This window comes from Buteo buteo, chromosome Z (genome assembly GCF_964188355.1).
Source record: "Buteo buteo chromosome Z, bButBut1.hap1.1, whole genome shotgun sequence".
Classification (NCBI taxonomy): Eukaryota; Metazoa; Chordata; class Aves; order Accipitriformes; family Accipitridae; genus Buteo; species Buteo buteo.
The window spans coordinates 89037489-89051773 of record NC_134204.1 but is presented as its reverse complement, the minus strand read 5'-3'; the positions used below and the strand labels follow the sequence as shown (position 1 = coordinate 89051773).

General features: G+C 58.9%; 1 protein-coding gene across 3 annotated transcripts; it reads right to left on the bottom strand.

Moving 5' to 3' along the window:
* Positions 1-5641: 5641 nt before the first annotated feature.
* Positions 5642-13858, bottom strand: SAE1 (SUMO1 activating enzyme subunit 1). Of its 3 annotated transcripts, XM_075020468.1 has the most exons (9): positions 13691-13858; positions 11183-11294; positions 10159-10332; positions 9162-9304; positions 8862-8958; positions 7130-7235; positions 6794-6938; positions 5989-6058; positions 5642-5870 (listed from the first exon to the last, which is right to left on the bottom strand). In XM_075020468.1, exons 1-9 carry the CDS (start codon positions 13789-13791, stop codon positions 5778-5780), a joined length of 1041 nt encoding a protein of 346 aa, XP_074876569.1. In that variant the 5' UTR covers positions 13792-13858; the 3' UTR covers positions 5642-5777. The 3 variants fall into 3 exon arrangements, with proteins under 3 accessions (XP_074876569.1, XP_074876570.1, XP_074876571.1); XM_075020469.1 differs by lacking the exons at positions 11183-11294; positions 13691-13858 and adding an exon at positions 10438-10748; XM_075020470.1 differs by lacking the exons at positions 5989-6058; positions 6794-6938.
* Positions 13859-14285: the final 427 nt, after the last annotated feature.

Here is a 14285-nt window from a genome sequence, read left to right as displayed (position 1 = left end):
GAGGCGGCTGAGTGGCTGCGCCCGCCCCGGGACCCGCCCCGGCCCGGGGGGGGGGGGCGGGGGGAGGGGGGGAGTTCCCCGACCGCCGCCGCCGCCGATCGTCGCACAAGCCCGAACTTGTCCGGGGGGAGGGGGCGGGGTTTGGGGGGGGGGGAAGGCCGGGGGGCGTGGCTGTGGGCGTCACGGGCGGGAGGCGTGGAGCGAGGCGGGGGGAGGTGGGCGGGGCCTCCGCCCCAGAGAGCGGGCAGGGTTCAGTCGCGCGCTGCCAGACCGAGCACGGTGCCGGTGCCGATCGCAACGCGCCGCCCCGTCACGGTTCATGCAGCTGCAGTGAGTTGGGGGGGGCGGTGGGGTTTTTTTTGAGGGGGGGGGTGGGTTTTTTGGGGGGGTGGTGGGGTTGGGGGGGGGGGGTTGGGTTGGGCGGGGGATGTTGTCCCAGCAGAGGGTCCCGTGGGGACACGGGGAGGGGGGTGGTGGGCAAGGTGGAGGGGGGGTTGTGCGGGTAAAGAGAACTCACACACACAGCCCCCCCACACACACACACACGGTGTTTGGGGTGGGGGGGTCACCGGGGGTCCCGGCGGGTCGCTGCCCGGTTTGTTTACAAACAGCTCCCGCTCCCGAGGGCGCCCCCTGGCGGGCGCGGGAAAACGTTGGGGTTGTGGTGGAGGGGGGGGTGTCGTCCCGCCACGCGTGGGGTTTCCCCCCACCCACCCCCCCAAAAAAAAACCAACAAAAAACAAACAACAACCCATACAGAGCCCCCCGGGTGCGATGGCCAGACCGCTGCGGGAAGGGAGCCTCGGCGAGCCTCCAGCCCCCCTGCCTGCACATCCTGCCTGCAGGGGGGGGGGGGGAGCGTTGGCCCTGCCTGCACATCCTGCCTGCAGGGGGGAGAGGGGGGGGGCGTTGGTCCTGCGTGGGGATCCCCCCCCCCTCACACCCCCCCCACGTCGTCATCCCCGTTTGAGCTGCGCTTGTCCCGGGGCTCCCCCCCCCAACTTCGTTCTCTATCGCTGCGGGACGCGGGGAACCCCCGGCGCTGCCCACGGTGAGTGTCGCGGGAGGGGGTGGGGGGGGGTCTCCATACCCGGGGGGGGTCCCCATACCCGGGGTGGGGGGGGGGGGGATCCGTACCCTACCCAGGGCCAGGTCGCTGCCAGCTCCTGTTTTGGCAGGCAGCAAGTCTGGGCATGACCCCCTTCCCCTCCCCACTCGTGTTGTGGGGGGCCACGTGGGGGAGGAGTGGGCAGCTGCCTGTGACACCCCTTCCCCCTCTGCCCCCCCCTCCCAAAAAGCGCTGGGAATTGTTCTGGGCTTTCCTGTTGACGAGCCCCCCCCCCCCCCCCGCCCTGTATCCTGGTGCAGGCAGCACAGGCAGCGCTGCCCTGCCTGCTGCTTTGAGGAGAAGGGGGGGGTGCAGCCTGACCTCCCCCCCACCTCCCCACAGGTGAGTTTCACCCTACGGAGGATGGGGACCACGAGGGACGCCCCCAAAGTGGGGGGAGCCAGGGGGGGGCTGTCCCCAACGGTCACCTCCCTGGGGCAGCCCCCGGTCCAGAGCAGGAGCTGGGCGCCCGCCTGCGCCGTTTGGGTGACGCTTTCCAGCGGACCTACGAGCAGCAGGTAAGGGGAGGGGCACCCCAAAATTTGGGGGGGTCCCGCCCAGGGACGCTTTTGGAGGCGGGGCACCCCAAAATCCTGCATCCCCCCCCTCCTCCCATTCCCAGTGTTATTCCCCGTGATTTTTGCTCCCTGTGGGGATGGTGGCTGTTATTTGGGGGGGAGCACCCCCTAAATCGGGGGGGTGGGCACCCCCAAATTTGGGGTGGGGGCTCTCCCAGGGATGCTTTTGGAGGGGGGGCACCCCAAAATCTCACATTCCCCCCCCCATTCCCAGTGTTATTCCACCCCTCCCATACCCAGTGTTATCCCCTCTGCTTTTTGCTCATCACAGGGAAGGAGAGTAGCTGTTAATTTGGGGGGGGTGCACCCCCAAATTAGGTAGGGCCCCCCCCCAAAAAAAGGCGCCGCCGGCTTGTTTGCACGCGCGCGTGCGAGCCAGCCGCTGACTCACAACCTATAAATAGCAGCGGGTCTATGAGGCAGGGAGCCAGCGGCGGCGCGAGGGCGGGGGGGACCCCCTAAAAAACAGCCCCCTCCCCAAAAATAAACACAACCCCCCCCCCCCAATTAACACGCACCCCCCCACACACACACTAATTAAGATCTCTCGTCAGCAGCGGGAGCAGCGGGGCGGCATCGGCGGCGTTTTTTGGGGTCACCTTTACCGCCTGGTCTCGCAGTTGCTGGGAGCCGTCTACAACCTGCAGGCAGCTGCCTTGCCCGCGCGGGAAGCCAACTAGCCCTGCCTGTACTTTCCTGCCTGTACTCCTGCCTGTACTCCTGCCTGCAAGGACTAACACACACACACACACACACACCCCCCCCCCGACCCGGCCGCCCTCCCTGCCCTCCCCCCCCCCTTCACCACCACCACCGTGAAGAGAAGCTGCCCCATGCTGCAGCTCCCAGGGGGTCATTGCTGCATCATCCTCCCCCCCCCCCCCAATTTCTATTTATTTAATTTATTGGGGTTTTTTGTTGGGGGGGGGGTATAGGGGGAGGGGGGGGGCACCCCCAGCCCCCCCCCAAAAATACGGTGCTCCTGATGTCGCAGCCCCCCCTCCCCACTCCGGTCGGGCTTCCCCATGGGGGGGGGGGGTACACAGCACTGTGTATATACTGTATGTTGGAACTGTATATAGGGGAGGGGGGGGCTGTACATTATATATAGGGAAGGCAGTGTATATAGGGGGTGGGGGGGGCTGTATATAGGGGAAGACAGCAGTTGTATATGATCAGTTACTTTTTTTGTACGTTTCTTTTCAATAAAATGAATTTAAGGAGAGGGCGTGTGGCAACAGTGCGGGGGGGTGCAGGGGTTAGGTGGGCCCATGGGGTTTGGGGCTGCAGTGTTTAGGGGATCTATAGGGTTGGGGTTCTGTAGGGTTTGGGGGTCCATGAGGTTTGGGGCTGCAGGGGTTTGGGGGTCCGTAGGGTTTGGGGGTCCATAGGGTTGGGTGTCTATAGGGTTTGGGGGTCCATAGGGTTTGGGGCTGCAGGGTTTTGGGGTCTGTAGGGTTTGGGGGTCCATAGGGTTTGGGGCTACAGTGTTTGGGTGTCTGTGAGCTTTGGGGGTCCATGAGGTTTGGGGCTGCAGTGATTGGGGGTCCATAGTGTTTGCGGGTCTATAGGGTTTGGGAGTCCATGACGTTTGGGGATCCGTGAAGTTTGGGGCTGCAGTTTTGGGGTCCATAAGGTGTTTGGGGCTGTAGTGTTTTGGGGTCCATAGAGTCTGGGCATCCATGGGGTTTGGGGGTCTCTGGGGTTTGGGGCTGAAGTGCTTTGGGGTCCACAGGGTTTGGGGGTCTGCGGGGTTTGGGGTCACAGTGTTGGGGTGGTCTATAGGGTTTGGGGATCTATAGGCATGGGCAGGTTGACCCTGGCTGAACACCAGGTGCCCACCAAAGCCGTTTGATCACTCCCCCTCCTCAGCTGGACAGGGGAGAGAAAATATAACAAAGGGCTGGTGGGTCAAGATAAGGACCGGAGAGATCACTCACCAATTACCGTCACGGGCAAAACAGACTCAACTTGGGGAAGATTAACTCAATTTATTACCAATCAACCAGAGCAGGGTAATGGGAAATAAAACCAAATCTCAGAACACCTTCCCTCCACCCCTCCCTTCTTCCCGGGCACAACTTCACTCCCGGATTCTCTACCTACCCCCCCAGTGGCGCAGGGGGACGGGGAATGGGGTTTACGGTCAGTTCATCACACATTATCTCTGCCCCTTCATCCTCCTCGGGGCAGGACTCCTCACACTCTTCCCCTGCTCCAGCATGGGGTCCCTCCCACGGGAGACAGTCTTCCACGAGCTTCTCCAACATGGGTCCTTCCCACGGGCTGCAGTTCTTCACGACCTGCTCCAGCGTGGGTCCCTTCCACGGCGTGCAGTCCTTCAGAAGCACACTGCTCCAGCGTGGGTCCCCCACGGGGTCACAAGTCCTGCCACAAAACCTGCTCCGTGGGCTCCCGTGTCCACAGATCCGCAGGTCCTGCCAGGAGCCTGCTCCAGCGCGGGCTTCCCACGGGGTCACGGCCTCCTTCAGGCATCCCCCTGCTCCGGTGTGGGGTCCTCCACGGGCTGCAGGTGGAGATCTGCTCCACCGTGGACCTCCCTGGGCTGCAGGGGGACAGCCTGCCTCACCGTGGTCTTCATCACCAAGGGCTGCAGGGGTATCTCTGCTCCGGCGCCTGGAGCATCTCCTCCCACTCCTTCTTCGCCAACCTGGGGTCTGCAGGGCTGTTTCTCTTACATCTTCTCACTGTCTCTCCGGCTGCCATTTCTGTCTGTCCCAGCAACTTTTTTTCCTTCTTAAATATGTTATCCCAGAGGCGCTACCACTATCGCCGATGGCCTCGGCCTTGGCCGGCGGCAGGTCCGTCTCAGAGCTGGCTGGTATGGGCTCTGTCGGACACGGGGAAGCTTCCAGCAGCTTCTCACAGAAGCCACACCTGTAATCCCCCCCACACACACTACCAAAACCTTGCTGCACAAACCCAATACAATAGGGTTTGGGGGTCCATAGAATTTGAGGCTGCAGTGTTTGGAGGTCTGTGAGGTTTGGGGGTCCATGAGGTTTGAGGCTGCAGGGTTTGGCAGTCCAGAAGGCTGGGGTTCCATAGGGTTTGTGGGTCTACAGGGTTGGGGGGGGGGTCTACAGGGTTTGGGGCTGCAGGGTTTGGGGGTCCATAGGGTTTGTGGGTGTACGGGGTTGAGGGGGTCTATAGGGTTTGGGGCTGCAGGGTTTGGGAGTCCACAGGGTTTGGGGGTCTACAGGGTTGGGAGTTGCAGTGTTTGGCGGGTCTATAGGGTTTGGGTGTCTGTGAGGTTTGAGGGTCCATAGGGTTTGGGGGGTTCATGGGGTCTGAGACTGCAGTGATTGGGGGTCCACAGCATTTGGGGGTCTACAGGGTTTGGGCAGCTGTGGGGTGGGAGGGCCTTGGGGTTTGAAGCTGAAGCATTTGGGGTTAACAGGGTTTGGGACTGCAGTGGTTAGGGGTCCATGGGATTTGGGGGTCCACAGAATTTGGGGCTGCAGTGTATGAGGGTCCACAGCATTCAGAGGGGTCTGTGGGGTTTGGGGTTCCATCAGGTGGGGGGCTGCAGTGTTTGGGGGTCCATAAGGTTTGGGGCTGTGAGGCTGGAGGGTTTGGGGGTCCACAGGGGTTGGGGGTGCAGCATTTAGGGGTCTGTGGGGTTCGGATGTGCAGGGGTTTGGCAGGCCACAGGGTTTCAGGTCCACAGCATTAGGATTCTGTGGGGTTTGGGGGGGGGCCGTAGTATGTGAGGCTGCAGTGTTTGCGGGGGGGATCCACGAGGTTTGGGGAGCTGCAGGGGTTGGGGGGCTGTGGGGTTTTGGGCTGCAGCAGTGAGGGTCCACAGGTTGGGAGTCCAAGGGGTTGGGGGGGGGGGGCCTCCAACATTAGCTTGGACCCTCCCTGCCCACCCTCCCCTGCCCCCCACACATGCTACAGCCAGCAACAGTTCAGCTCCAGCCCCCAAACGAACCACTTTTTAGAAATAAGATTTTATTAACCAAAAAAACCTCATACAGAAGAACAGGGTGCCAGCTGCACCCCAAATTTAGCCCATTACTGCTGGGAGGGGGGGGTACCATCCCAACCCCCCCAAACCTGCCCTGAGCTCAGCTGGGGCCCAGGCACTCCACGATCCCGTTGCCTTTGATGCCGTCGAAGAAGAAGAAGTTGTTGTGGGGGGGGTCCCGCTGGGACAGGGCCTGGGCAAGGGGGAACACGGGATTTTTGGGGGGGCGGGGGGGAAAGCGTGTGCCATGCAGACCCCCCCACCCTCCCCCAAGCATCACTACAGCCCCCCCAAAAAAACACAACCACTACCTTGACCACCTCCTGGCCCAGGACACCTCCGACCACAGCACAGACAGGAGCCATTTCAGAGAAGCAGTAGCTGGAAGGAAGAAAAAGAAATTCAACGGGCAAAACCCAGAAAAGTGGCGGTCTGACCCCCAAAAGAGCTTCTGGGTCTCACTAAAATGCCGAGTTTTCCCCCAAAAAGGAGCCGGAGGTGACAGGGACACAACGCCGGCACGCCCCCCTCGCATGCTTCATGCCACCCTGCTAAAAATAAGCCCCTCAAAATGCCAGCCCCGTGTTGTCCATCCCCCCCTCCACGGCACATTCCCGCCATTCCCAGTGGGCAGCGTGTGGCAACATGCAGGCAGGGATGGGGAGTTCCGGGTGAATGTGCCAGGAACCCTCCCGGGGTTGACACTGGGGTTTGGCATCACCGTGAGGACACGTGTGGTGGGGATGGCGGGGGGGATTTCTCTATACCAGCATGGTCCCAAGGTCCCAGTGGAGCCAGCTGGGATGGCTCAGGATCCTGCCAGCGGAGTGAGCTGGAACCTGGCCTGGCATCAAGCCCACAGCACCAAAGGCCTCGGGGAAGGTGGTGAACCTCCTCCACTGAGCTGTTAATCCCCAGTGAGGATGGCCCAGAGGAAAAGCAAGGATACATGGGGCAGGCAGCGGCTCAGGTCACCGGCATCATCTTCCCGGTGAGATTCATGGTGAAATGGGTGTCGGGAGGTGCCAGAGCTTCTCCGGCACCCAGCGATCCAGTGCAAAAGGAGCGATTTATGGCTAACGAGGCCCTGGTGATGCCCTCAGCTTCCCACCGCACCTGACGAATTCATCTGGCAGCAGGTCAGTGCTGACCCCCAGCGACTCCAGGACATCGTGGCGGATCTGGAGCAACAGCTTCGAGTCCTCGGTGTAGTTTTGGGGGGAAGGATCCCGGCTGTTATCCGTACGAAACTTCAACAGCACTGGGAGCAGGGGGTGAGAGAGAGAGAGAGTCACCCCATTGCTGGCTCCCAGGTGCCGGCATGCATCCAAGGGGCTGCTGGCAATTTGGGAGAAACGGAGGGGAGCACATGCCTGGTTCGGTGACCAGCTGAAGCCAAATTTCCCACTGCTGGCAGGGAAAAGCAGTGGGAATTAAAAGGCAGGGACTTACCTTGGAGGAGGAAATAATCCGGGGTGGTGCGTTTCAGTGCCGCCTTCGCCTTCTCCCCACTCCAGTCGACGGCCAGGGCTTCCTTCAGCTGGCAGAAAACCACGCGCTGCGAGGGGAGAGTTCATGGATCGGGGAGGGTCCTTTGCCACAAGGGCGGAAAAAAGCCCCCCCGCCTTTCCCCCAGCAAAGCAACCCAGCACCAATCCCCCCAACCCCGTCTTGATGGCACAAGGCTCCCTCGATGGCATGAGGATCCCTTTTGAGATGAGGTCAGTAAGCAAATGGTGACGCCAAGGCTGGGGAAACAAAAGGCACTTTCTCCTCCTCATCATCACGGGGAGGACAGCACGCCGCCACTCGTTTGCGGTGGACAGCTCTTGCCTGCATCGTTTCCCCCCCCCGCATCGCCTCCCCATTTAGCTTGGCAAGGGGAGCTAGGCACGGCGGCGGGGACAAGCATGGGAGCCAGGTCGCGGCAGAAGAAAATAATCATCTTTTTTCACATAGGGACAGAAGGAAGACAGGAGGAGAGCAGGACAGCCCTCCTCTTCGCGCAAGGACTTTAGTGTCAAGGCGCAAAACCCTTGGGATCGCGTCTCCGCAAAGCTTAACCTGACGAGAGGACGTCTCAGCAAGCCACTCTCTTAATTAAAACATTTTTAAGGTAATGCTAATAGCCCTCAGTGTCGCAGCTTAGGACGGGATGGGGTTTACTGAGCGTAAACTCCAGAGTCTTTGGAAAAACTGGCTCCAAACCTCAGAGGTATTAAACGAGGGAGTTTGAAACTCTTGCCAACATGAAGCCCGCCTGCTCCCGTACGGATATGGGGAAAGGCTTGGCGGAGCCCCGGCCCTCTCTCGGCATGCAGGCTCTGGCATCTCAGAAACGGATCTGGAGGAATTCGCCGTATCCGAACGAGTTGCGCTTGGAATCACCCCCCTCCACCCCCCGCCTCCAAATCGCAGAAGGGTGACAGCTGGTTCGATCGGCATCCAGGGAATATTCCCAGACCTTCCGAGGGGAAGCTGCACCCTCTGAGCAAGGGGGTGGGAGGGGGGCGCAGCAAAAGGGACACAAAAGGGCGTTAATCTGCTGGCTCAGCTCACATTCTCCTCATAGCCAGATAAAGTCGAGGGGGATTTCCACTCCTCCGTTAAATTTCCAGCTGGGAGACCAAAACAATGCCCAGGCCGGAGGCATTTAAATGTGAAAAGGTTTTGCTTTGGAGCAGATTTCGCTCCCCCCCTACCCCCCCCCCCCCAAAAGACATGGAAAACCTTCAGGAGTCCCACTTAAAGGGAGCTCAGCTATCAGCTGACAGCAGCAACAATGCAGCTTTTATGGCCTCGCTGAGACACAAAAAGCCGGAGCCCCCCCAGTTAAGGCTGTTACAACTCCCCTTCCCCCATCAAAACCAGTATAAAAGTGCTTTATACCTGTACAGCCACAGAGGAAACAAAAAAGCAGTGAGGTGGGAGCACTCGGGGGGGGGGCAGTTGGGGGGGGGGGGGGGTATCCTCCCACAAAAAAAAAAACACCTTCTCACGGGCCATCCCAGAGTGTCTCGCTTTTCAGCAAGGAGGGAAGAGCAGCACAGGGTGAAGATCCAGTTGGTGAGATGCCAAAAACTCACCTGGGAAGCCTACAGAAGCCACCCTGCTGCGGCTAAAACACAGCCGAGCTGCCTGGATAACCCCCTCAGAGGTCTCTGCGGGGTTTTTATTCACTCACCTTTTTCACCATGGTGGTCTCCGAGTCAAGTTTGGCTTTTTTGGTGTCCGGCCCATCTTCCACACCTGGGCTGACTTTGGCGACCTTGGTTTTCTCTCTACAGAGGAAAAAAATTGAGCTCGCTTTGAGAAACCACAATCCTCCTTCGTGCTGCTCAGCAGCAAACAGTCTTTTATGACTCTTAAAGATTTAAAATCTCCTGGAAACAGGCAGCCTCCCTGAGTGGGTGAAAGCAGCTGAAACACTGATGCCCTTCTTGCGGGGCCAGTACTCCCTCGCCACCCGCTCCCCCCGACTCACTCCACAAATTCGTGTTCCCCAAGGTCAGCAAACATATAACCGTGGTAGCCGAAAACATCGCCGGTGAAGAACTTGATGCTGTTCTTGTGGCAAATCTGGTCAATCTTCACCATAACATCCCGGGAGCAACAGGTTAGGCACACCTGCAGGCAGAAATTTGCACATTTACCCCCGCCGTTTACCTCTTCGCAGGATTATTAGGGGTGTATTCCTGGGGCAGTGGGGAAGGTTCCAGGTAGATTTGCCGTTTCATGCACAGCAGGGCACACCACTCGGTGTAATTATCAATTTTCCCCTCCTGTTCACACCGGCTAATTCCAGCAGCCTCCACTCCGGGGATAATTAGAAGGCTGGGGATACGGCATCCCGTTTCTGGATAATTTTGGTGGGAATTGGGGGACAAAGCTAAATACAGATATTTTTAAAACTTGGGGCCTGTCTATCCTGGGAGCGGAGCAGGATACGTACCCTGGGGTAGCTCCCCACAGGGCCACGTTATTATAATCTGTGCTTTACGTTCTCCTCAACAGCTCCTGCCACCCTGCAGTCAGGCATAGAAGGCGGGAGCAGGCAGCTGATCCGCAGGAGCTGCAATACCTGGATACATTCCTCCTCCTCCTCCCCTCGCTTTCAGAGCCGCTGCCGGATTTTCACCATCCGGCAGGAACCCTGAATTGGGAAGCTGCATTGGCTGCAGTTCCTACAACTACCAGCTGCATCGCGCCCAAAAAAAACAGGCAGCAGGCAGCCACTGCCTGACGCGACCTACGGAGGAGACCAGAAGGGGAACAGATGCCGTTTGCGAACACTCAGGCAGCTCAACCTGTAACCGCAGCACAAAAATTCACGCCAACAGGCAGGCAGCTGCCCGCGGCTCAAGGATAGATGCTCTCAGGCGCTAACACAATCAGAATAAAAGAGCAATTAGTGAGCGGACTTAATAATAAGTCAGCAAGCCTCTTCTCCTCCGACCTTTCTCTCCCCCCGCCGCACGTACTGCGTCGAACTGGGTGAAGAACTCTTCAGGCTTGCTCTCCACGCTCTCGGGGTCAGCTTTTACGTCCACCATGGGATTGAGGTTCTGCGCCCGCTCCAGCGAGGCTTCAGCTCTGTTGCGGCCTAAGGAACCCACGGGGATGAGGAACTGAGCTCGTGTGTCCTCTTGGGAAACCTGAAACGGGAGAAAATGGAGAGATGAGTCTTCCCACGGACTCAGGCAGGGTGGGAAAAGCCCCCAGGGAGAATTACAGTGGGTGCTGCGCAAGCAGGAACTCACGCCTGAAAGGGAACAGCTAAGCGGTGCCATCCTCGCCACAGGAAAACTCATCGCGAGATAACCGGAGGAAAAAAATCTCTGGTTATTTTGTACTATTCTTCAATCCCCCACAGCTCCGTCGCTTGCTTCTCCCTGCTCCCAAGCTCGCAGCTCCCTCTTGTGCCTGAGGAGACGACGCGCCGTGACCTAGAGGCCACACTTGTGTGAGAAACATGTTCAGCCGGCGCCAGCAACGTTTGCCGCAGGGCACAAAGCTCCGGATCGGGAATTAAAACCCACCCACCGCAGAGTCTGTTTAGGGGTTCTGGGGTCCATGAGACTTGTGGCAGGAGCTTTGAGCCTCACATCTGCTTCATACACGCCTGCCAGCCCCAGATAAACATAGGAAGGGGCTGTCCCAATGGAGATAGACGTGACAGGGCTGGGTGGAGAGTGCCAAAGCCACGTGTCCCCAAAAATAAGCTGGCTTCTCAGAGCGGGGTGCAGCACCCAAGGACATCCAGAAAGCAAAAGGGCAAGCTATGGTTCAGCCCACCAGCTTCAGAGCCAGTGGAGGAGCAGAGCCTGCCATTTAGCTGCCATGCGAATGACTGGAAATGCAAACTCTACGTGCCCCAAAATGGAGTAATTCCATCCGAAGCAGAATATTTATCCCAAAAAGCAGCGAGCGAGTCCTCCAGCGTTGGCACCGTACCGCATCGGGAGTGGTTGGAAGCTTTGCTAACCAAAGCTGCAAGGTTCTCACCTGCTGATGGTCCAGCATGGTCAAGCCTTTAACTCCTGCCAAGATGAGATTCTTCGCCACTTCTGCTCCGAGACCCTTCATCCCCACCAGCAGCACCCGGGAAGCTCGCAGCCTGTGGCAGAAACACTCAGCGTTAACGGCTTGCCTGGAGCATCCCCCAAGAGTTGGGACAAAGGGGAACCAGTGCTCAGAGGGAAAACATGGCAGATAAATACGGCTGAACAGGAAAAACGTGCTCCTTGGCATCCCTACCTGGGAAAAAAGCAGGTCTAACACGATTTGGAAGCAAAAAGATAAATGCACAAACTGTTAGGAGTGGGTAATTCAGGAAAATTCACAGAAAAAAGAGCATTTGCAGCTTTGGAACAGGGTGTAACACTGAAGTCTTGTGCTGCTTTTCAGCGAAGGGGGGGGGGCGGGGTGGGGATGGGGGGGAAGGGGGGGGCTGGGGTTGCAGGTTCATTACAAGGCATGCTTCGGGGTTCCTAATAGCCTCCCTGCCCGCCAAAAGGGCTGAGGGCTGAAGCTGCACCAGGATGTGTATAACTTACAATTAATCGGAAATTAATACATTTTTGTGTATTTTTATTCCAGCACAAAACTGCATGTGCAACTTTTAAGTCTTCCAAGTAACTGACTGATGTGTTTTCCTTGCCTTTTATCATTTAGATATTGGTCCCCCTGGCCTTGGAAGCCTGTTATTGATTAGTCTGTATCAGTTTTCTGACAAAATCAAGTTTAGTCAGCACCGAGCAATAATCTGGGCTGTTAAACAGACTCATGTGGCTTTGGCCTATTTTCATGCTCATTTTTATCTGCACCCAGCAACATCATTACATTCGTCTTCACATTTTGGGGTTGTTCCACTTTCTCCTGAACAAACCCTATTGCTGCTTCCCAGGCAACACCTAAGAAATTGGGAACGAGCAGAAATCTGGACAGCCTGCAGAAAAGGACCACAAAAAATAACTTGACAGCAATAAAAAAAAAAAAAAGCCCTTACAGAGAAAATAGGGGCTGAGCAAGAGGGTTTCTAGCAGGGAAAGACCCAGGAACCAGCAAGTGGAAGCAGATGCTTTGCAATTCCAGCTGGGAATGAATCAGAAGCCTTTTTTTTTTTTTTTCTCCCCCTCTTTCCCCCACATCTTCAACTCCAGGAGGCACAAATTTCACCTGAATGTGCACTACAGCAAGTTTGGCTAAGCCCGAGTTTCACAGGAGATTGGGCAGAGACCCCACAGACCCCTATGGACCCTACATGCTTACATACCCACCCCCGATCCCTCTCTGAAGCCCCTACAAAGCTCCTGAGAACCCTCGGCAGCAGCTACAGTCTCCACAGAAGTCCCTACATGGCCCTTCTGCATGCTGTATGGTCCCCACAGGCTCCCAAAAGTTCCTACAGGGCCCTCCACAAGCTCCTACAGAGCCCCCACAAGCCCCTGTAAGGCCCTCCTCACACTGCACGGCTCCCATAAGCCCTTCCAAGCCCGCCCCCCCACCATATTGCAGGGCCCCCACCCCAGCCCCTAGAAGCTTCTATATGGTCCCCTCACATTAAAGGACCCCATAGGCCCCTCCAGGGCCCCACACAAGCTCCTCCAGGCCTCTACAGCCCCCCAACAAGCTCCCTTCACATTAGAGGGCCCACCTTGACCCCTATAGGGCCCCCCACAAGCTCCTATACAACCTCACAAGGCCCCCCTCATATTACAAGGCCCCTACAAGGCCCTCACAAGCCCCTCCTCAAATTTTGGGGCCCCTCCAAGCCCCTCCAAGGCCCCCCTCACATTGCAGGGGCCCTCCAGGGCCCTAAAGACTTCCCCACAAGCTCCTACAGGGTCCTTCACAGGTCGCAGGATCCCCAGAATTCCCCCCCGGGTCTCTCTAGGGCACCCCACAAGCCACTCCAAGGCCCCCCCCCTCCGCTCCAAAGGGCCCCCACAAGCTCCTACAGGGTCCCTCACAGGCTGTGGGGCCCCTCTAAGTCCATCCAGGCCCCTACAGGGCCACCCAGAAGCCCCTCCAAGGCCCTCCTCACATTGCAGGGCCCCTCCATGCCCCTCCAAGGCCCCCCCCCATACGGCAGGGCCCCTCCAGGGACCTATACAACCCCCCCAACAAGCTCCTACAAGGCCCCTCTCATATTACAGGCCCCACACAAGCTCCTATAAGGCCCTCACAGGCTGTGGGGCCCCTATAAGTCCACCCAGACCCCTACAGGGCCACCCAAAAGCCCCTCCAAGGCCCTCCTCACATTGCAGGGCCCCTCCATGCCTCTACAGAGCCCCTCACAACCCCCTCCAAGGCCCCCCCCCCCCCATATTGCACACCCCTTCCAGAACCTATACACCCCCCCAACAAGCTCCTACAGGGCCCCTCTCATATTACAGCCCCCACACAAGCTCCTACAGGGTCCTTCACAGGCCGCAGGGTCCCCAGAAGCATCCCCCACGGCCTCTCTAGGCCCCCCCTCTGGCTTCCCCCGCAGGCCCCAGCCCCACTGACCGCTTCTGGGCCTCAAGCCCCCACAGCCGGATCTGCCGGTCATACTGTGCCGCCTCCTCCTCGCTGATGCCGCCGGGGCCGCCTTCCTCCTTCTCCACCATCCCGCCACCACCGCCACGGCCGCCGCCTCACGGTCGGGACAGCGCCCCCTGGCGGCCCGCGCGAACGCCGCGCAGCACCCCGCACCGCTCGCACGTCCAACGGAGAAAGAAGGGGGGGGGGGACAGGGAATCCTCTCCCCGGCCCGGAGAGCCCCGGCGGCCCCACACCCGCGACCGCACGGCAGAACCACCTCGAGGTGTTTCTTCCGCAGTTCCATCCCCGCGTGACCGCGTCGTTCGGCCTGGGGACCTCCCCGTGCGTGCTCAGTTTCGCAGCTTCCCCCCTTCTCCCGTTCAGATGGACTCGTCCTCTCCTCACCTCCCCGGCCCTCTTCGGGCGTTCCCGCCATCTCCCGTTCACCTTCGGGAATCTCCGGACCTTTTCGTTAAGGCCCGGAGGCGGGGGGGGGTGCTCGGGTTTTTCCGGCACCTCTCGGATTTTTCCGTCCTCGTTCGGGTTTTTCCGGCCTTCGTGCGGGGCGCTGCCTCGGCGC